The sequence below is a fragment of the Orussus abietinus genome, unplaced genomic scaffold (genome assembly GCF_000612105.2).
Source record: "Orussus abietinus isolate OABI.00-Male unplaced genomic scaffold, Oabi_2.0 scaffold2, whole genome shotgun sequence".
NCBI lineage: Eukaryota > Metazoa > Arthropoda > Insecta > Hymenoptera > Orussidae > Orussus > Orussus abietinus.
In genome coordinates this window covers 2,958,921-2,982,127 of record NW_019396012.1, presented here as the reverse complement: position 1 = coordinate 2,982,127, position 23,207 = coordinate 2,958,921, and the positions used below count along the sequence as shown (strand labels likewise).

The window sequence follows — 23,207 nt, the reverse complement described above, 5'->3', positions numbered from 1 at the left end:
AAGGGGCCGAACATCCCGGGGGGAATCCGGCCACTCGATATTGGAGAATGTCGAGGGGGGTGAAAAGGGAGGAAACGGAAAGAAAAAGGGGATCAGAATCCGGGAGAGAAATCGGCCCTGGGGGGTGGGCGGAAAATATGAATTCGCGCCCGGGCGCGTACAGGCCCCGGGATATAATCCGGACGAATAAGGAAATTTAAAGTCGTCCCTGCGGTGGTAAAGTCGTACGTGCGGAAAATGGGCGAAACTGGGGGTGGCGACCCCCAATTCGCGGAGGGAGGCGGAAAGGGGGCACGGGGGGTGGCGGAAGCATCGGCCAGAGACACTCGGGAAAACGGACTCGGATACACCGGGACACCCCCGAACAGCATACATATCGGGCTGCATACAAAGAGCCCCCTAATATCGTCGTCCAGGGTGTTGCATCAAAATGCAAGGACCTCTCAGAATGCAAGGAAGCGTCCCCGCTGCGGAATTGGTATTTATTCCCTTACGATTTTCCGGGCTGGATGCACGTAATCCCCCGGGAACACCCCCGGGGGAAGGGGGCGTTCGCCCCCGTTTGGCTGTTTTTCGCGAAACACTGCGCACTGGTTAAGCGGCGAAGGTGTTCCGCTGGAGGTTCATTTCGAGGGAATTAAGGGGGATGAGAAACGGCAGGTCTTAAGGGGTGGCTTCGGATTAGGCTACCCGAGGGCTCCTCGCAATCGCAATCTCCGAGTCTCCGGGTAGATGTATTCCGTTTTTTTTTTTTTTTTCATGAAATTACGTACAAAAATTTCGGTTCCGCCGCGCAAAGGGGCAGGAAATGAATTCGAGGGCGGAACCTTTTGATGTGCGCTCGTCGGGGGGTGGAATTCCGGAAACGGGGATTTTCCCTAGTTTTTATCATTCCGGCTTGACATTCCTCATTAATTAGCGCGAGTCGCACGGGATACCCGGAAAAATGTCAAGTACGGAATCAAAGGGGTGGTCGGGGTGCGGTTTGACAACGTTGGAACGTTTTGCGGGGTGAACATTCTAGGCCAAAGGGGTTGCCTCAAGTCGAAAAGGGGGCATTACTGCGGGGTGATTTTTCGGAAATAGGGGATGCGTACCAGACAGTGGAGTATTATTTTTTTGACGGCTTCCCCGCAAACCTTCCGGCTTTTTACTGGGTATATGAATCCTGTGGTATGTGACATTGGAGCTACCACCCTCCATCCCCAACACCCCTGTCCCCAACCACCCCCCGGGGGTAGGACCGACACGACGCGCAGAAAACGCCCCACAGCGTTTGCGGGAATCTCGCGGAGAATGCGGCCGTACGCCTCCTTGTTGTGTCTGGCGAATTCACCCCGTCTGCACTTCCACCCTCCGGGGGTAGTTTTTCCTCCCATGCTTCGTACGTCGCGATTTAACGAGGGATTCGGCTCTGTCGATACGTCAGGCCGCGTAACAGGTTCGAAGGGTGGTTCGGGTGCGATGTCGGCCTGCGGTGCTGGGCTGGAAGGGTAGGTGGGAGCGCAAAGGGAAGGCGGGGATGAAAAGGGTGATCCACCCCCGGAACTCGCGTCCCTCGAGGCGGGTGGGAATATCCAGGAAAGCACCGAGGAAGGGCTCGTTTCCCTCATTGACTCCCTCACGCACTTTCCCACCCCTATTAATTCGTTAAATTCCGGTTAACCCCTTAACTCCCCAATTAACCCTTAACCAGGGATTGAGTTACTTTGACCCGTCGTCATATCGTGTACGTATATGCTACGAAACCTGACGTGAAAAATGTAGGTGCGTTTATATTGGGGCAGATTGGTGGTTAAAACTCCTATTAAAGTTCCGTGAAATGTTTTCCACCCCCTGGAAAGTGTTTTCCCCGCACTTCCAGGGGGTGCGACAAGGTCCGATCGGAAAGTCCGTGCCGATGGCTCGTAAAATCAAAAGTTACGCAAACGACGTCCAGAGTGCGTCGTTCCTGGCACATTTCCCGGACGTCTTACGCGAGTATTATCGGGGTGGTTTATGGTCCCCATATCGCGAGTTCCGCGATCGTAACTTCACCCCCGTGGAGGCCGTCGTTATGCATCATACCGATGCGTTACCGCAATGATAAGAAAAATTATTCTCAGCTCACGACATGAGTATTTAAAACCCAGGGTGTAACTACGTAAGTAGATAAATTCTCTCATTAGAATTGCACAGAATAATTAAATTATAAATTTACACCGAAGTGCATACTAAATTTGTTCCAACTCACTGTTGAGACCTCAAACGTATAATTTGGCTATGATGTTACGTATGTGTGAATTTTGTGGATATTTTTTAAAATGCGTAGGCAAATTCTTCCGGCAAGTGGTCATTCGGGGTGGGGGTATTTTTATTTAATCCCCTTTTCGATTGTTCTCGAGGGAACTGGAAATATGTCCCTTGGACGTCACCACGGCTTGGAAACACGTACGCACTATTCACCGGCAGCCGAATCAGGGCAAAGCAGTTTGCAGGAAGAGTAGGTAGTCAAAGACTTTTACGAGCCTCTCTCGTCCCCGCGATACCCCGAAGAAACTGCAGATTCCTCGGAGAAAGGGTAAAAAGACGGAGATAGCAGCCAGGGTGCGTGATGTCTCGGACTGTCCCGAAGAACGCCTCTTTAGGGTGCTCTTCGGGGTGCTCTACAGGATTCTCTTTAGGGTGACTTCCGAATCCCGCTGGCGGAAAATACGGGGCGAGGGTCGTTTTCGAAAAACGGGACGTGCCATTTATTCCGATACCATTTATTCCCAGTCGTAAAGGACAACAGTTAACCATATCGCAGGACTTTACGTCCCGGGAGGAGATTAAACGTTACAAGCCAGTGAATCTTATTACCGGCAATAAGAGCCGTGAAGCTGCGAGGGGTAGAACTAATTTCCCTGCATTACGGACAATAAGCAAACAAGGGTGGAAGAGGGCGAGAGAGTCGCCGTGGATTCTAAGGACGGAGTAACTGATATGCAAATTAGGGGGTGGCCGCCTCCCCCATTAGCGATTCCCGTGTAATGCGTCATATCTCGGGGGAGGCTAAAGTGCAAACGTCGGTACAAAGAGGGTGCATTATTGTCCAGAGTGCCCGAGACGTCACTGGGCTTCTTGGTATCTCGCATTCGGATTCTACAGAGGGGTAGTAATAATGCGAGAGAATGGCATCTAGGTCCATTAAATCCGCCATGCGGATAAGCGCGGATAAGGCCGAAGAACGACGCTGATAAGGGTTGAATTTCTTCCACCCCCTCGTAATTTTACCGCGAGGCGATTCGACGGTTTCGCGAATTCCATGAAGTATACTTTTCAGTCATTTCCTTCGGGAAGTTCTTCGGGGTGTTCACGAAGGACTTTTCTTGTGTTTTTGAGGCTGGTTTTCAAATTCCCCGAGAAACGATGCAGATAAGGGTGGAATTCCTCCCACCCCGTTTTCTTCAGCTTTTCTCATTTCCTTCGCGAGGTGTTCCATAGCCAATGGGTTCTTCCGCCTTCGGGAAGCTTGGAGATTTTTTATTCCCTTTCATCGGGAATTCCGTAGCGTTTCAGCCGCGTAATCTCGTACGTTGGAGTCGCGTATAGCCCGAGACCGATGAATAAAGAAAGCCCTGGGAAAAGCGTTACTCCGGAAGCGATGAAACCGAAATGGTTCATCAATATGGCCGCCTTTACGACGTCTCCGGAAATGAACCGCCGTCGGGCCGATGTTAATGTCGATGGAACCATTTTTCTTATTTATCTACCCCTTTCATGGGGGATTTTATACACGCGGTAACGTTATTCCTGGACACGATGAATTATTCCCGGCGTAATGGCCGCTCTACTTATCGCAGTAAAAATTAAAAAGATATGAATTGCAGCCCGCGTCATTTCCAACGTAATAAAGCGGCCATCTTCGAGGACCTATCGCGTACTTTCAGGGTAATTTTATTAGACAATTTTCTTCTTCCCGAGGTCTGTCGGCGTCTCCTCAGGGTGGGCAATATTTCGATGTTGGCGTGGGAGAAAATTTATAGAGGCCAGAGAAAATATGGCGGACCAGGGAAATGACAGGACGTTGCGTCAGGGTTTATGATATAATAAGCGGGGCAAGAAAGGGGCCCGATGCCGCGTACGCAAATTTTTCCTACGCATGCCCCGGCGAGGTTGGTCGTTAAATTTAAAATTAAAAGTGGACTCCCCTCTTCAAGAATCGTGGTTACGGGGGAAATTGCTTTCTTTTCAACCTGCCAATTAAGAGTCGACCCATAAAGCAGGTGCAGGAGGTCGCAGGGGGCGGCTTTGGCGGAACCATTCCAGGAGTCGTCGAGCTTCTTTCAAGTTTGCCAACAATAATCGCCCTGAATTTTTTCCACGCTTTTAAAGTCACGGGAAAAATGTCGAGAGTTTCCCTGCAAACGTTTATACACGGTAAATAGAATTTCATGAGCGTCAGGAATCTCATTAGCGCCTCCATATTCAATAGTAATTTTTCCCCCGGTTAAAACAAAACTGTTATAAATAATGCCCTGCCTCGAGATAATATAACGAGAAATAAAACATTACAATGGCTTTGCTCTTCATAGACTACCCTGAAATAATTGTAATTTTTTAGTTTGATACTCGGATTCCGGACTTTTTGCGTAGGGACGTTTTTTTAAGGGATCCTGAAGAAGTTCCGGAGGCCCTCGGCTAAAGGGACGTTGATTCAGTGGCCGTTTGTTTCCGGTTCCTCCCATATTATTCCCTATCCAGCAATCAAGGAGCGAAGCCAAAGTTGCACCCTGAGGAACAATTTGCAGGGGTCGCAGTAATCACGCGTTCAATGGTTTCCGCCTCTTCCCCGTTTTGGTCGGACAGGCCCGAGGCTATTTCTGAAGTTCGTGGAGGAACTCCGGGAAACGATGCCAGAAAAGGGATAAAAATGTCCCCGGTCCTCGGGATTAGGGAGCCAGAGGTATAAAGGGCTCCAGGAATGCAGATTTCTTCCTCGAAGCCACTAAGTACACTCTTCAGGGCTCCTGATTTAGGGGGTCCCTCTTCCCCCCGCGACTCCTATCCCGGGGTTTTTACGGGAGCACCAGCTGCTGCCACCTTGAAGACTGCACAAACTTGATAAGGGGCATTCCCTTGCGCGGCCAGGAAAGCTCGTAAAAGCGACGATGTTTTTGCCCCGCGCACGTGGGAACTTAAAGCCCCAGACAGGTGACAAGATGCATCGGTACGCGAGGAGCTTCCGTAATAACGAATGAAAGTTTCAGCAAATTTACAGCGCGTCTCCCCTTTACGAGGAAAGGGCGGGAAGACAAAGGAGAAAATACACGGAAAAGAAAGGGATGGGAGAACAACGGTTTTTAAATCGAAAGAAACGTGGGAAGCTGCGTTTTCAGGGTCTGGTTGCTGAAGAAGGGTTGCTCCGTTTGATTTTTTCCCCACTTCCTGGATTTTTATCGCGACTTCGAGGGTGTCTTTCCCCGGAAGTAACGAGGTCGCAGAGGAGGACGTGGACCGAACCATTCGCTTCAGCTTCCGGAGGACTCTTCTGGGAGGCGGCATATTTCGGGGCGTGATTTACGGGATCGCGACGGACGTGGATTACTAATTTAAGGAACGTCTCTCTCCCCTGGCAGGTTCTTCATGTCCGACCTTGAGGAAAGTTTCGGGAAGATTGCTCGCCCGGGACTCTCCGGGGAGGACGTCGAGGGGAAAAAGAAAATTGGATAGGAGTGTCCGTTTGTCGGATCGTTTCTCATCTCGGGCCCTGGTCAAATGCCAGGGTTCTTATAATGGGCCACATACGTTTCGACTAACAACCGAGGAATTAACTGCGAGACAGTCCCATTAACGAGTTCTTCGGGTACCTTCGAGTACTCCAGCTTGAAGGGAGAGAAAATTATTTCCCGTATTTTTTTTTTCTCGAATTTATCGTACTTTTAGAATTTACCACGAAACCCCTATTAATGGATTCTTCAGGTATCGCCCCTCGGGTACTTCAATTTGAAGAGGCGTGGAAAATTGAATTTTCTCGTACTTCTCCACATTTTTTTTTCCCAGTCGAACTCGAACTAGAGGATCAGAGTTCATCCCGATTTTCGTTCTGTAGTTCTTCAAGAGCTTTTGAGGAACCAGTGCAGTTCTGTATCCCTCGGATGCAGGTCCGAAGAACGAGACGAATGCACCCCGAGAAGCACCAATACCAATGAGACGTTCCATGGATATTTATTGCGCGTATAAAACGCAAAATGGCGCGGTGACGGCGCTGAGCTTTCCGTTTCGGCTTTTCCTTTCGGAGCTTTTCGTCTCGAGGAACTCCTTGTAAATCCGAGTAAACCCGGGCAAAATCTCGCATTCGGCGGGTCCCCTTTTCGTCTCGGAATCCCCCGAAAACCAGCTTCTCCTTCGAGAGATCGCTTCCTTTCGGGGTAGAAGACCCTCCCCACCTTGACTTTTCATATTTCTGGTCGTACAGAAGGGATGGAGTCGCAGATGCACCGCCAGAAAGGTGATGAGGCTCCTCGAAGTGCAGTCCTCCCAGCATCCGAGAGATGTGGAGTATCTGCATCCATTCCTCTGTCCATGGGGGAGATTTCGCAGCTGCAGAGAGGGGAATTAAATAAAGACTGCGGAAGATCGAAGTCGCGGCATCCGCATTGGGTCCCCTTCCTTCGTTTCATCGAAAGCGCGTTATGCAGTCGGCTTGTCCCCGCTGCATCGAGAAGAGGGGGGAATCTCAGCTTTCAAGCTGCAACTTTTCCCATCAGCGGGGGCGGCAAGCCCCCGACTTGTTAGGCGAAGCTTGAACCATGTACCGCCAGATGCGGCATATTGGCTCACCTGACCCCATGCACATGGCCGGACCTTATCTCCCGACTCTTCCTGTCACCCACCCTGCACTTCCGGTTCGGCAACCCTTCCGGGCCTCGAGAGGTCGCCCCTGCACTCGTCACCCCCGACGCCCGATTACGATGCACCGAAATTCCTCCGCCATGAATCCTGGATCCCACATCCATGTAACTAACGCAAGACTGCTCCGAATTAATTAACTGCTACAGAAACTAGCCCTCCGAATTTCCCCGGAAATCAACCCCTGAGGTCCCACCCTCTGCGGAATGGAGTTTGCAGGTCTTGGTCCGCGCGGCGATTTTAGGGAATTAGGTAATCGAATGATATCAGCTGATCGGCTGATCAGCCGTCCACGCTGATACAATTATTATTTGAAACTAAAATTGGAATTTTATCAGCGGTGCATTTTTTTTTATTTTTTATTTTTTCCCATAGAGAGGAATCACAAACGTCGTTAAAGGGTTAAATGGCAGTTCCGTCGCCTAGGCGGGGTGCATTAATTCCGGCATAATTACGGGTCGGGTTTGCGCTTTCCAAGGCCTCTGGGGGAACAAAGGTGCAATATCAGAGGTTGGACTCTTTAAACAGAATTCATCGTACCGCCGGGCGCTTCTTTTCTCTCACCGCCCGGCCGGTTTCTCGCCCAGGGCGGTCTTTTCCGCCCTGCGCGGCTTAATTCGCGGTAATACCGCACAGAGACTTACCATGGGGTGTATTGACTCTACAGGCAGGTTTGCCTTCCGCGAAAGGCAAGCCAAACAGAAATCTCGAATTACGAGTCCACGGCGTCCGGGCTTCCTCCAAAATGCATTTAATCGAGGGTCCCACCAGTCCCTTCATCCCCGGAACGGCTTTCAAGGAGTCATAGCGATTTTTCTCTCAATTTTCAACCCCCCATTTTCCGCCCCCTCTATCCCAGCGTTACGTCGGTTTCTTACTACTCGTTTAATTGGAGGGAAATTCGCGGCCGTAAAGCAGACCAGGTCGACGTTTCCCTTTACAGCTCGTCAGGGGAATTCTATTATCCGTAAAAATGGCGGTGTGTTGGCCGTTCCGTTCTTTTTTTTCCCCGCCCGCCCCCGCCTTCCTCAGGAGCAGAGTTAACTTCCGCACTTTCGCCGGGGAGAATTTTTGCAAGTTTGAGTAATGAGGTGGATGCGAGTTGTTACGTAATTGCGTTACTACCCGGGTAATTAACTCAAGGGAGAGCCCCCAGGAGGGGGCCGCCAAGGGATGCATTAAATTTCAAGCTTTTCAAGGAGACCGCACTTCTTTCCTCTTATCGCCTCCTTTTTCCGTACCATTTACTCGGAATGTCTCGATAATTTGCTCGCGACTACCCTCCCCCAAGTAATAATGAAATTGCGATCAGACTTTACCACCCTCTGACGGTCGGAAACGGCCGATTCTAAATTCGGGGAGAAATCTCGATTTGGATATCGATTGTCTGTAAAATTTCCATCGACTTGTGCCGGCGGTGATAAAAAGTGTTGTATCGATATTATCATCGTCGTACGGTTTTCCTCCCTCTTCCATATTTGGCCTTCAGTTTTAACCCCTTTACCTGCGCGTTTTTTACCCCCTGCAATATCATCTCACGGGCCGAAACTCGATCTTCCCGGCGCAATGGAACGACCCCTCTCGGATTCCTTGGGGTTCTTTTCTTCTCTGAATTCGTGGAGAACCTTTCAGGATTATTGAGTTCCGCCTCGTTCGCGCAATTCCCGGGAAGAGAGCCCCAGAAGAACGAGCCGTCCCCGGACTGCAGCGCGGTGCATCATGGTGCAGCACGGTGCGTTATGGTTGCAGCGCAGTGCATCATGGTGCAGCGCAATACATTATGTTGCAGCGAAGTGCATTGCGGTCCAGCACAACGCAATGCAACATAATGCAGCACAGAGCAGCGCTTATCACGGACAATAGCGGCTAACGAGCGGATGCACTTCTGCCCGTCTTTGACTTATGCGAGTCGGGACAGTTATATGAAATTTCTCAGAGACAAGTCCATGGTCGTTCCTGGAAAGGGGGAGAGCCTCCGTTCCCTCGGGAAGACGAGTTATCGGGAGTTCCCGATAACCGGCGAATTTCCCGATAACTGGGGGAGGGCTGGAAATTTCGGCATTCCGGGGGAATTCTTCGGGCAAAAAGCCAGGACGCAAAGGTATGCGCCCTCGGATCGAGATCGCGAGTGCAGGGGTGCAAGTGCATCCGAGGGAGGGGCTCGTGTCACCAGGGTGCACGGACTATCCGAACAATTCGGTCGGTCGACTGAGAACTCCGGAACTCGTTCGAGCCGTCGACTGTCCCTCCTCGGCGGGCCACCCCCGTGAAATTAAATTCTTGCGAGCGTATACAGGGCACATGACTTTATGTACTCCCCGTATGTACGCGGGGAGAGGGGAAAAAGAAACGGGAAAGAGAGGATCGACGTGGGAATGCCATTAAGAAAGCCCCGTCCAGGAAGAAGCCCACCCTTTCCTTTTGAGGGGGAGTACCGAATTTACCGGGGGGTGAGAATTGCAGAGAATCTCCATTACTACCCCCGTAAAAAAATACCGATAATGAAAATAACTCCGAAACGAGTAATTCTCTCTATCCCTTCAGCCCCTTCACTCCACACCGCTTGATTTTTCCGTGTAACGTTTCCGATACTAAATACCGAATCAATAAATTAAATAACATAATTAATTAAGGGCGGGTTCATTGGTTCCTCTCCACTCGTATTATTTTCCCTGTAACATCTTTAATCTTCATGGAATTTTAACGTCTCCCCCAGGGATGAATTCATTTAATTAATTCCTCTCGTTGAGTCGTCCGATGAAATGGACTCCTACCGGAAGGGGGAGTGCATCTAGGGGTTGAAAAACGAACGGGAGCAAGGATTAGAGGTTTCCACGTCCCTTCGTTTCCCACCTTCTTTGGGAAATCCGGTTAACTCCTCCACTCTGGGGTGGCGCTCTTCAGGGTGCACCTGGGGTGCAACTAACGAGTGCACTCGAGTCGGTCACGTAGGGTCGAGGGGTGCATCGCGAATGCCAAGGTGCAATGAAAACGGTGGTTAGCGCGGGGTTTACTTTGATTCCTGGGAACGGCAATCGGCGGCGGCCTCGCCTGCTGCAAGTGTAGCTGCAGCGCCCACTGCAGTTGCACCCCTCTGCGGCGGGTCCTTCCGGTCTCCCTCGCCACGTATTTCCCATTCGCTCTTTCAGGTCGTGTCGAGGTCGGCGGGTTTATTAAAAATTAAAAGGTGAGATGGAGGAAAAAGGAAACAAGATGGCGGCAAGTTGCCGCGCCAAGGAGACGCGAGGGCATTAAGCGGCGGATTCCGTCGCTTCCGGTCGCCGTTCGCTTTTCCCGGGGTGCATACCGCGAGGGTGCATTGTGCCCCACCTCGCGTGTGCACCGACGTTCCCCGTAATTGAACCGCCCGCCTCGTAAAGGTATAAAAGTAATGGCGGTTTCGGAATCCTCCGGGGTCGGGACCTCTGAAAGTCTCCCCCTGGGTGTCCGGGCCCGTTTAACGAGCCACTCAAGACGCGGAGGTCCCGTCGTTACGCCCGCCGCGGGATTCCGGGAACGAGGCTTTAAGCGACGTGTCCATCGGGAAAAGCTTCCGGGACATTTGCGCGATCCAAGCCGGAGGCCATCCTGGCGGCCCCACCCTGGAGCACTCCTCTTTAACGGTCGAGCTTTATTTTTTGAAACCCCCTTTCGACTCCATTCGACCCCCGCCGAGAAGTCGCGGTGGACTGGAGAGGAGCTTTCTTCAGTTTCTTCGGTTTCCTTTTATTTCTTCTTCAGGAACGAACGGAATACAAAGGATCTATCCGAAACATCCTTTCGACACTTTCGATTTCGGCATTCCTTTTCCTCCTGCGATCCCGAAGAAGGACCTTCGTCCCGGGGACGCGAGTTACGAGGACCCGGAAGTGTCGCGGCATTCCCGGACGACCGATAAACACGGCAACAAGTGCTTTTAAGGACCTCGCGCGCGTCTCCCTTCTCGTCCTTACTTTTAAGGATTTCTCAGGACCCCCCGCAGCCCCGGGACCCTGCACCTGCACCGGCTAACGGCACTCCGGCGATTCGGATGAATTTTTAACGGGCGCTAATGCGCCCGATATGCACCTCCGTATTTCTTTCCTCGGCCTGTAAATCTTCAGGAAAAAGGTGAGAGCTGCATCGAGCGGATGCACCAGGGGATGCCCTGCTTCCTGGCCGGGGCATCTCGATGGTGCACCTTGATGGTACCCCTCGAGGACGCGTTTCCATATCGCATCCTATGATGCACCCCAAGATGCACTGGATGCATTTCCTCTCTGGATAAAAATCGATCTTCAATTTCTCCGTCCTTTCTTCCCTGTCCCAGGGATCCGTAATAAACGAGGCTACCATCGTTAATTCCCGTAATCGCGAATTACCCCATTTCTCCTTCTCTCTCTCCGTTCTCCAGGACTTCCATCGGGAGCTTTCATAATCCAACTCGCTTAAGTCCAAGCGGTCTGTCGCGCGATCAGGTCGCAAAGCACAAGGACCGCGGATTACCGTTCTAATCCTCCCCGAAGCTTGCAAGGACGTTCCCCGTTCCGCAAGCTCGACTTGGCCGGCGGCCATCTTGGGAGCCCGGGAATCGGCCGAGGAGGCTCCTCCGGAAACCAAAGCTCTTGCTAACGGAGCCCTCCCCCCACCTGTCGAGCTTTTCTCACTTCCGGCCCCCCCGCTAAGATGGCTCCCGCGAAAAAGCTCAGGAGGGGGAGGAAGACAGAAAGAGAGAGAGAGACCTGTCCGACCCAGAAAGCTGCGGCCGTAGGCGCTACTTGATTTACGCCTCGATCTCGCCACCGAGCCTCCTCCTCTCTTCCTCTTTGCCCCTCCGTTTCTTTCCAACTTTCTTCATTCTGCGCTTCTTCTTTCGCCCTTCTTCTCCCACGCCTTCTGTAAATCTCGACCGAGAGCCGCGCTGTATCGTTTCGCCTCTCCAGGGTCGGCGCTTTTTCTTTAGGCTCTCAGTTTGGTCTCTTATACATATTCACCTTTTATTGTTCATTATCAGTTTTCGATTTTTCCTCAATAGTATAATTGGCGATTTCCCGAATTTTTTTTCAAACTCTTGTATCTTGTCAGACTATATTAACGAGCAAATCTTCGTGTTTTTCCCGTTTCAGCGTGAAGACCGACATGGGTGCCGAAGGTGCGGTCTCGAAGCTCTACATCGCCAACGCCAACACGAAGGACAGCGGGAATTATAGCTGCGCCTTGGCCGACGTCGCTGCTACCACGGTTTCCGTCCACGTGTTGAATGGTACGTAAAACACGATGACAGTTCTTATCACCGCCTGTCGACCCTTTCTTTACCAAACAGCTGATTTCCCGATAACGACCGTAGAGGCGCGACAGGTGCCCCGGAAAAATCCCTCGCCAAAGTATTATTTCATGAATTTCTGGATTTCCGCGGTTCGAAAAATTGTCTAAAATTCGTTGCCAATTTCCCACGTATTCGCGACGCTCTTCAGGACTTCCCTAGGGACCCAGAAGAGACGGGATAATTGCGGAGAACCTTTTTACCAGGATAATTAGGACCCCTGTTGATCTCGTTACCTTCCATTTGGGGTGTGGGAAGAAAGTCGCGGTTCGTTTGAGGAACTAAACGAGGTCGAAAAAATTAGCCGGGCTAACTTTTCGACGGGGTCGAAAGGGAAGTCCTAGTGAAAATTCGGGGAGCCTGGGAAAATCGGAAATTAGGACTGTAGAGGGGCCGAAACGAGCAGGGGTTGTTTCGTTGGAGGAACGTTGCCGGGCGTTTCTCGTTGTTTGCGGAGGGCAGGGGTGGGGAATTAGGGGATGGTCCTGTAAAAAAGCTCTAGACGAGGGGGCTGGAAAAAGCACCTCTTCAGGGTTCTCTTCAAGGGCTGGTTCCACCCTTCTGGTCCCTGGGACCTGCTCGGCCTCGAGGCCATTGTCGGTCGCGGAATAAAATCTCCCGGAACAACTGACGGATGGCCTTAAAGAAAAAAGAGGAAATGGGGAAAGGGGAGGTGGAGGGGGATGTACTAAAAGCACCAGCCACTGTCGTCCGCAGATAAAAGCGTTCCCGGGTCGAAAGGTCGAGGAAAGCTCCGAACCTTGCCTCGATACTACCCTCGTTCACCCCCTGGCCCCTGTCCGCACTTTTCCGACCCCTTTCCGGACCCGATATAATTTTCCAGACTCTCTGGTAATTAATTTTCCCGACCTATCCACCCTTTCCCGAAAGACTTTTCCGCGCAAGCGGATCATTTTCTTCGCCTTTGCTTACTTACGAAAAGAGCTTAACGTTCCGAACGGTCCATCGCGAAAATTCCCTCGAAATTCCTTCCGACAAATTTTCCGAATTTTCCTGATACCGGAAAATCTCCCAAAAATGGGGAATCATGCAGTATAATTAAGAAAACGACCCGTCATCTCGTGTATCATAAGATTCCTTATCCCTATCGCTTTAAGGACTCGTCGATATTTTTATCCCTTAAATTCATAATTTTTTGAATATTAAAAAATTCGACATTTCTGTTAATTCAATTCCTTGATTTTTCGTGGAGCCATGAAAAGGGTATTTCTTTGATTTGTCCTGAGGTTTCTGATACCAAAGGTGCCTCTTATCAACGGGTAGACGGGAATGGTCACCATTTCGCGATTTTTCCTTCCTTTGGAGAAGCTTCGGGGTGGAATTACTCGCTGGTGCGCGTAATTAGGATTAATTTCGATCCTGGGCGAATTACACGCGGCTTTGGCCTGGAGCAGGCGGCAGGAGCAGCTTTCCTTTCGCGATTCCGATCGCGTTAATTGCCGGTTAATTTGGCTAATTCGGATAATTCTGCGTCCCCTTGTCATAGAAGGCCTATCGGAGTGGATGATTTTTCGCTCCTTCCCGGATCTTTTGCTCTATTCTCGCGTATGTCGGTTTCTATCCTACAATAAAAAATGGTACATTTTTGTAGAAGCCGTTTTTCCTTTTAGTTTTTAGTTTCCCCCAGTTCGCACCGACGGCGTGTCCGCGGGGCGCGTTATTCACGGGAAAGTTTCCTCGGGAAACATTCGCCGAGGCGGTAAGTCGGCGGAAAGTTCCCAGCATCCGCGAAATCGCGGTCTCGCCTCTGGACCGCTTTATGGAATGTCGCTAAATGTAGGCTTTGCGAGCTTGCGCCGAGCTGGCGAACTTTTAGCGAGACGCTCAACTAGTTTCCAGGGATCGCCTCCTGGAAGAGCATCCTGAAGATCGGATCCGCCTCCATGAAGAGGCATCGAGGAGGGCATGCATTATTTATACCGGATTACCGGACGTTCCGCTAGTAAATCTCACTTCGGGAGCTTTTCGGGGGGGGATGCAAAATTGAAGCCGGCGAAAGTCTTCGATTCGCCCCGAAACGACTCCTCCAGAAAATCGATCTTAACTGGGAACTCGGAGGGGAGAATTCTTGTTAAACAACTTCCCGCGATTTTTCTGACATTTGCCTAGGAAGTTGGGAAAGCTCGGCAAGGCGGCACTCGGGAAATATTTTCGAGATATTCTCTTTGGGAATGCGAGCTTCCTCGGTTACTCCTCGCCGGACTTCATTCCCGGTTTCCGGCGTCCCTCGAACGTCCCGCGGGAACTCGGGAAGGAATCCGAGAAACCGCGGTACTTCCGCCACCCCCTCCCAACCCCCTCCAGAAGAAGTTCGCGAAAGAAGTTCCTCAGTTTTGAGGAACGAGGAAACCGGAGTTTAATTTCGAACAGGAAACGTCGGAGTCGTCGCATGCCTTTCCGAGGGTTTCCCTTCTTTTCCCGGGTTTTCCGCGCAATTAGGGTAGGAAAATTTCTCTTCGAGGTGCTCTTCCGGGACGTCTTCGGCTCTCCTCCCAGGGTTATCCGCGAATACTTGTTGCCCTTCGCAGTGATAATTAAATATCTCCCCATTATCTCTCCTCTTCACTTCACATATCATTTTTTTACTGCAATAATTATTGTATTTATTACCGATCGGTCGGCGTGGGAAAAAAAATTTCCACGTGAATTCGTCACAAGCTTCTCGTCGAGTTCGGGGAATAAGTCGGCGTAGAAGTGCATATTTCGCGTATTTGTTTACTCGGGTGCATATAAATCCGCGAAACCGAGGTGCATCCGCCATTTCTCGTCGCGTAAGTTGGGCGGAAAGGCGGCGGAAAGTTTCCTCGTATCTTTTCGGTATCGGGGCCGCAAGGAAGATGGCAGTTTAATTTCACCTGGGAAAGTCTCACGTGAGGCATTTTGTTACCGCTCTTTTTTACTCTTCTGGTTTCATTCCCGAGAGCGTATATATATTTTTGTTCACGTACTTGTCAGGGACAGGGGTAATTATTAATTAAATGCAGGACATTCCGCGCGTTCGGAGACCCTCTCGGGCACATGCTCGGCTTTTCTTCGAGCTTTTCTCTCGAGCTTTTATCCCTCTCAGGGGTTCGCAAAACCTCGTGAAAAATTGTCGCCGTCTCGTCAGCTCTTAACGAGATACACCGACTAATGGCGATACGTCCGGTCCACCGGGTTGGTGCTTAATGCATTCCTGAAGACTTCTGCCAGGAAGCGAACGTCATTGTTAAAGAGCTCCCCCTTTTTCTCCTTCCGGGGAAATATCACGAAAATCCAGCACGCGAGAAAAATCCTCCTGTAAAGTCCAGATAAATCCTGTGAAATTCCCTAAAACTCCGAAAATCACTCCCTCCCCATTTCGCAAAAACAGAGAATAAATCGTGAGAATAAATCCGGGGAAATCGTTTATCTCGATTTCGGTCACTCTCCGGATTCCCGAAGAGTGAGCGAATTTTATTCCGAAATCCTGGTCATAGGAAATACTCTACTCTAAAATCCTAAAAATTAAATGAAAATTCCAAAAAATCACCGCGCATCCGTTTTTTTTACATCTTCGTCTCCTCTCATAAAACACAAACGAGAGAATGAATTCAGGAAAATCGTTTATCTCGATTTCGTCGACTCTCCCCGATTCCGGAGGAGGCAGGGAAATTTATTCAGGCCAAAGAGGGTCCCTTCATCAGGGGATTGATTTATCTCCCCGAAGAGGTCTCCACCCTGAGCAGCGGCCGCAAGTCACCGCGCTTAAATCGAGCCCCTGATAGCCGAGGACGTTATCAGCTATCAGGACGTACCCGGAAAGAACATTACCCCTGGCCGAAGTCCTGGGGGATGGGGGGGGAGGATCCCCGTCCTCGAAAATGAGCAGTTCTTGGCCCAGTTAGCGCCTACCCCGGACAAGGGGTGAGTATGGAGTTGCAAGGGTGGAGGGCTACCCCATGGGGGGATGGGGGAGGTTATTTCGCGGGGTGTCACGCCCGGCCCATTAATAACCCTGGCCGCAAGCTCCTCCTGCCCACCACCCCCTTCAACCACCCAACCTCCACCCCCTTCGACCACCCCCGCGCTACCGAGCGCGTGAGGAGTTTGCAAAGCTCTCCTCGGGAGACGTAGTTAACAGGACTCTATGCAGTCATGTATAATACACAGAAGGAATCTCCCAAGGGTGCTTGACAGCTCATTTTGCATATGCCCCCCTTCGCCCCTTTTTTCCCCTTATTTCCTTTTTCCTACACCTAACCACCAACCCAGCGCGACCACCAACGAATTTCCCCACATTCGCTGTGACGAATTTGCGGTTTCATTTTTTTCCAACTCTTTTTAAAAAATATCTCTGGAGCTTTTCTACTCGAATTTGCAGTTTCTATTCCGAAGATCATTTTAGAGAGGTTTAAGGAATCTCGGGATCTGGGGTTGAAGTAAGTCCGGGTAAAATCGGGGGTTGTTTAAGGTGCACTTCCATGCTCGAGGGGAAGGGTTAAGTTACGCGAAATTCCGCATCGCTCGCGATTCGCTCAATGTCGCGGAAAGATCGGCATCGCTCGTTGACCCGGCCCCAATCGGCATTCACCCCCCGACCCACCCCTTAGAATGGGGTGGATTTACCGCCGTTAGGTAGAAAGTTGACCGGTATCGCGGCCGGCAATAAACAATCGTAATCGCGGCCAGCTCATTGGCCCAGAGCCAGCCTCATCTTACGGTCCTGGGGTAGATGCACCCCCGACCCCTGGAATAACAAGGAGCCGCTTAGACGCGATCCAAATCTGACTCCCGAAGGAGCAGCATCCTCGAGGTCCTTATCCGGCATGCAAACCGGGATTAAGCACGCCCACGGCGTAACAACCCCCTGGAAAAAGCCACCTCTCTACAAAAATGGAACTCTAACGAGTCCGCGCGGTATTGTCGCCCTGGGATAAAGGAATAAATAGGAACGCGGAAGGGGTAAATCTAGAACGGCGAAATACGGGGCGAGGGTCCACTCTTCGCGGTATTAAGTCCAACTTTTAACGATGCAACGTCCACTTCGACGCGTGAAAAGAGCAACTTTTCTGCTACGAATGAAGGGGTCAAAATGATCCTGCTGATGGCACGCTTTGAGCGCTAATGACTCCCTGGGGCCTCGGGGGTGCTCCTTTCTGGATTATGGAGAGAAAAATCTACCCTAGGAAATAGTCGTCCCGTTTTGGTTCTCATTCTTCGGGGTATAAAGAAAATCCGCAGTCCATAAAAAATGGCCCACATCGATGAATAAGAAATCCTCACCGACGATATTCAGGAAACTTCAACGAGCCAATAATTCGGGGATTTGTAGAGCTGCCCTAAAAAGAAGAAAAATATTTTCTTTTCTCCCGAGTTTACAGGACATTTCCAAGCTTCCGAGGATAAGGAGAGAGGGAAAGGGAGTATCCTGATTTTCTGCCGTTCCTTTTTCCTCCCCAGGTCCTTAGATCCCCGTCGGAGTGCATCGCGGGCTTGTAAAAACACTGCACTTATCCCACAGTGGCGGACCTCCGATTAACCGGGGGAATTTTTCCGGCGGAAACTTCCCGGCCGAATTTTCACACCGTGGAAAACCGAAATATCGGCCTGGAAAAGGGACACGCGAATGTTTTGGCGAGCCGCCCAGCGATAACGGCTGGGAACTGAAAAATCAACTTTACACCTAAATTTCACCGGTCGAATTTTTGCATCCCTGGGAATTTCCCGGCCCTTTGTTCCGCCCTGGAAATAAAAGAAGGAAAAGCGGCTTATTTCGCAGCGACTTCCGCGTCCGTATTTTTCTTTCGCAGCGGAGAGTGCTCCAGGGTGGCTAATTAACGAGGGGCCTCCAGGGCCCCGAATAGTGGATGTAATCAGTAAAACTGAAGCCATGCTAGCGTAAACAAAGTTGTAAATTTTTCCGACTCTTAATTGAATCCTGGGGGGAGAAGACAATTCGCGCCTTCCAGGAGCTCGTAAGGAACCTCCGACTCTGGAGGCTTTAATGGCGGATTCGCTCGAGAGCTTTATGGTCGGTTTGATTCGCCCAGAAAATCGCTGCCCAATTAAATCCCTGGCATTTGTAACGAAACTCTAGGGGTATTAAAAAAAATTCCCGGAGTCAATTAATTAATTCCCCGTCGAGTCCAAATGCCCGAAGCGACAGGAAAATTGTCCAAATTAAATAAATTGGGGGTAGATCTGGGAATTAATTCAGGAGGGATACAAGAAATGAAACTGCGGGTTTTCGAAAATGTCCTAAAAAAATCCCAGGTTCGAATGATTAATTTCCAGCCACGGTCGTCATGTGATATCGAAGCCTGGAGCATGAGGAAAATCGTCGAATGGGCATTAACAGATCGTGGGATTTTGAAAATTAATTTAGCCGCGATACAAAGGGGTGAATTAAACGATTCGGAGTTAAAGTCTGGGGAAAAGTCGGGAACGAGCTGCTCTTAGGGGAAGCCACTTGGGAGAAGAGCCTGTCTGCAGTATCAATCGGGTTCGGGTAATCAGACGTCGGAATCAAATTAAAAGCTCTTCGGCTCGGAGGTCTGATTGAGGATTAGAGGGGAATGTCGGAGGCTGGACATTAATCTCGCCGAGGAGCACCTGCTCGTCTTTCCTGACCTCCCTGCCGAAACCTGAAAATCATTCGATCACAAAATAATTCCCTTCAGGGCACGCCTTCCCTTTTTCGCGACAAACTTTCATGTCACCTTAAACCGCTGAATTTCGATAAATCATCCTCATTACCGAATTCTCACCTGGACGCGGAATTTAGGGGTGGATCCCGACGATAAACCCAGAGGTGTGTCGCCTTGCAGCTGCAGAAACAATGGCTGGGACACATGCACAAGAAAACTTGGCCAACTGCAAACAAGGCTCCCCGAGGAAGTTTGTTCGGACTTAGCGGCGTAAACGGATTACAGCGGGATTAAGCTCGAAATGTGCGATGATTATGTTCGAGTTCTCACCCCTTTCGCGTTTTTCAGCCCGAAGTGCACATGCAAACGCGGATCGCCCGCTGGGAGACAATAATTGGGTCCAGCAGCTCTCCGATAACTGCAATAACCATTATGCTACATGTCCCGGATGAATTCCTCTCGGAGCATTGACATGCCGGCTGTTATTGAACACTCTTTCACCCCGAACATACTTTTTCCCCCCCAATTTTTTTTTCCCCGCCAAATGTGTCGCGATTTCGCTGGTCGCGTTAATATTGTTAACATCCACTCCACCCCCGTTTGTGCTTAAAAGTAAAAGTGTCAAATTGAAAGATGGATTTTGGGGATGCAGTCTAATTTTAATTTTAATTTTCTGATTCCAGGGGAAAATCCGGCGGCCATGCAGCACGGGGGCGGCGAGGTCTGCAAATCGGCCGCCATCTTGATCGCGTCTCTGACCCTGATGTCTCTTTTGAGGTGACCATGAGGCGACTTCCGGTGCGCGAATTCCCGACAAGATTGGTGCTAAAATCTCGGAGGATCACGCCGAGAGCGTCGGAGAGAGGAGACTGTTCCGGGACACTCTCCGGTTCTCCAGTTCTATTTCCTAAGAGAATAATAAAATAAACACGCCGGACTCGTCGCCATCATTCGGCGAGCAGTGATTTTCTATTCCAGTGAGATGAGGATGAGTCGAGGCTACGAGTTCCCCTGGCCGGACATATCCGCGGATGATAATCGGATGGGGCTCTTCAAGGTTCACCCGAAACTCTGCAAGAAGTCTTCGAGAAAGAGGAGGCGCCAAAACTTGAGGAACTGTAAAGAACGGGCAAGCAAGAAATAAAAGAAAAAACAAGAAAAATTGAGGAATCTCCGTGTAATCCCTTTTACAAGAAAATGGGAGGAGATTCCAAAATTGAAGATATTGCAATTTCCTCGGGAGGGAAAATTCGAATGGGGATGAAAAGGCCCTAAAATCGGAGCCGCTGCAAAATCTTGTGGAGGGACGTTTCTTTTCAAGATGGCCGCCCTGCAAGAAGATGGACTCCGTGTTCGGCGCAGCGGAGATTCGAAAGTGACTTTATAGGGAGACTTTTATCACTCGGGGGTGTAAATCCCGGTTTTATGCAGCTCCTATCATCGCGGGTCCGCGGCGGGGATGGTAATTATTTCCACCCCTTTCGCTCCACCCTTATGGCCGTTATATATCTGCCGCGCGGAGACCAGGGGTGCTTTCATAAATCCTGAAAATGGAAACGTCGCGGCGGGATGTATTATTTATGACGAGTCTCGTCGAGCCAATAAACGCCGAACGTACCGGGAATGTTTCACGGGGACTTGTTGATGTCGATGGACGCTCTTCAAGGTGGACGCGTCGCTTCGGGTGCTCGAAATGCCGCAATTTCTATTTCCACCCGAAGGTCTCCCTCCCCTGAATGCAACAGATTATCGCCGGTTTCTCGAGCTTTAACTCTTAACTCCTGACGATCGGTCGGGATTATTTCCTAAACGGTCGTTAAAAGTTCCCGATGGAATTGCGCGAGGTGAGACCGAGGTCGGGCATTGCCGAAGTTGGGATGAAGAAGTAGAGTAAATCCCTGTTATTAGAGCTCCGACGACTCGAATGAACTTACGTGGGGCTTAGATCCTGCCAAAAGACTCAATTGCAGGTTACGATTCCGCTATCATTTCTTGCAATACCCGAGGACCGTTTATACAAATTATTGGCAGCCCAGTTTTCACATTTTCTTCCACTCTGTAAAATTTTCTCGGGGATGATTAATTTTTTAGATTTTCTTTTCAGTCTTTCCGCTCCTTTCCTAATATTTGATTCTTGACGAACATATCAGAATTCAGATCGTGGGACATTTCCGGTACCCCTCGATGGCCTCGCGGTTTGGCGATCGATGATCATCGGCTATTATCGGCGATCGCGTAATCGCTAAGCGAGCGCAATGATGCGCGGTCGAGCCCCCGTAAATCATCGTAATATGATAAATTAACAAATGCGTTATTGGGCGCAGGTGCAAAATATTTCACGGGTCGCGGGGCTGGCGACGTTCCCGTAACCTATGCCCCCGATAAATTTAATTACCATTTTACGAGGGTGACAGAACACGGAAGGGTGAATCGGCACCCCTCGATTGTTCGGCCCCAAATCACCGGGAAACAATTGTTAATACACGGTTAGGATCGCTAATAGAAGCTTGAACACCTGAAACAGGTGATTACATCCAAGCAAAGAGTCAGAACTCTCTAACTACCGAAATCCAGGATTTTCCCCCGCTTATAATTTTCGCAATTTTCACTCACGTGATAATATTAAATGATCGCATTATTAATATAAATAAGACTCGAGAAAGGTGAAAAATGTCAGGCTTAATTTTCGCCTTCGTTACTCAGTTTATTTGTAATTGTGCGATATTCGATATGAAATACCGAAATAAAAAGCGAGCAGGCGGTGAAATAAAAGTTCTGGAAATGTTTAAAGTTTTACGACAATGGAGATCGTCATCTCGAGAGACCTCGGAAGCCAAGATAGGGTCCTTAGAATCTTTTCGACCGAGTGCGCGTAAATGTGTTAATTAAATGCGCAATTGCAAATTACCCAGGACGAAACAACGACAATGACCGGAGTTTACGGGTAGCCGGTGTACCACGATTGACAACGATTGTAAATTAGTATAAAGGAAAAAAAGAAAGAAACAGAAAAACCGAAGAAGAAGAAAAATAGAAGCCAGCTGTGGCGTCGAAAAGCCAGCGTTAAATCCCGCCGGAGTGCAGCTTAAGGGCGAGTGCAGGGGTGAATGCATCAAAAGGTGCACCGGAGGCGGACTTGGCGCGAGAGGCCGGGAACTCGATTATTTTATTTATTTAACTTCCCTAGAGCATAGAGAAAAGAAAAATTATAAAAAAAGAAGCTACTGGGCCGACATTAATACGTAAAGAATTAGGGAGGCAGGTGTGCGAAAAAATGCGACGGGTCGCTCGATCGGCCTTTGCGGGGTGAAATCACCTTAAAGTCGGCCCCATGGATGAGCATGGTGGTCCCGTATATATCACTTTTCGATTCGTTGATTTTTCTATTTTGTCAATTTTATAGGTCGAGAGATCGACCATCTTCATTTCCGGGGGCGATCGTCGATTTCACGTTTTTCGGGAATTCTGTATATAAACGATATATCCTGTATCTCATAGGATTAAGCGATCAAGGGATAGGCTGTTATCGGGACCCCCTGCTCATCTCTGGGGTCGATGGGGACCCATGGGGGTCGCCCGTTTCCTATACAAGCTGTATATGGGGGGCTGCGAGGCGCAGTTCGGACAGTTCGTTACGTGTTTAACTAATAATCCAAATCGCTAGATAGTGACCCATCGCCTGCGAGGAAAGAGCAGGTCCGACAAAATGCCGGACCTGGGAACCCTGGCCCATGGGGCCCCGTGGCCCTCTTCCATTTTCTCACGTCTCATCCATAGATAAGGTTAAACCGCGCGTCTCCGCGAGATAAGCGAATCGCGAGACACTGTAACTATAGTTATTGGGCACTAATCAACCATAGGCGATCATGGGATTGCTCTCATTCGATGGCGAATCGCGGGACAGAGAGACACTTTAATGTTGGTATTCGCTGTTCACTATTTGTAACACTCGAGAGGAATACAATAAAATTCATAGTACGTAAGAATTGCTATTCGCTATACCCCTTCATTTCCCCATATTCAATAAAAAAAATATATATATAAAAATGCCTAACACAAAATCCCTCATATAGAAATTCCTTGCATAAATGTCATGAAAAGATTCCCTGTATAAGAACTGCCGCCGGAAATGAGATAATAAAATCTCACGGTGGAATCCCATGAAGATCGGAATTTATCTTGCATTTTTCTTCCTTGGGGGGGAAATTTGCTCCCTCTCCGTTCATCACGCCTGGGCCGGACGGAAAATGGAAAATGGACGCGGCGGGGCGGTGTCTCTTTGAAAATTCTAAATCAAAACCGCGGAGCGCCAGGGAAGCGGGGGAAAGACGCATGCGGTTGGCTTGGTCCGGGGGGTGCGTTTTGCTCGAGCACGTATCCGCGAGCTCAAATGCGCCGCTGCA

General features: G+C 49.9%; 1 protein-coding gene across 1 annotated transcript in view; it reads left to right on the top strand.

Annotated features, from left to right (window-relative positions):
• LOC105700448 (Down syndrome cell adhesion molecule) overlaps window positions 1–22,787 on the top strand; it is a 112,895-nt gene extending 90,108 nt beyond the window's left edge. Inside the window, exons 6-7 of the mRNA XM_012426280.2 lie at window positions 11,979–12,115; window positions 19,488–22,787. Of these exons, the coding sequence (XP_012281703.1) occupies window positions 11,979–12,115; window positions 19,488–19,585 (235 nt within the window). The 3' untranslated portion in view covers window positions 19,586–22,787. The remainder of the gene's footprint in view (window positions 1–11,978; window positions 12,116–19,487) is intronic.
• The last annotated feature ends 420 nt before the right edge of the window (window positions 22,788–23,207 follow it).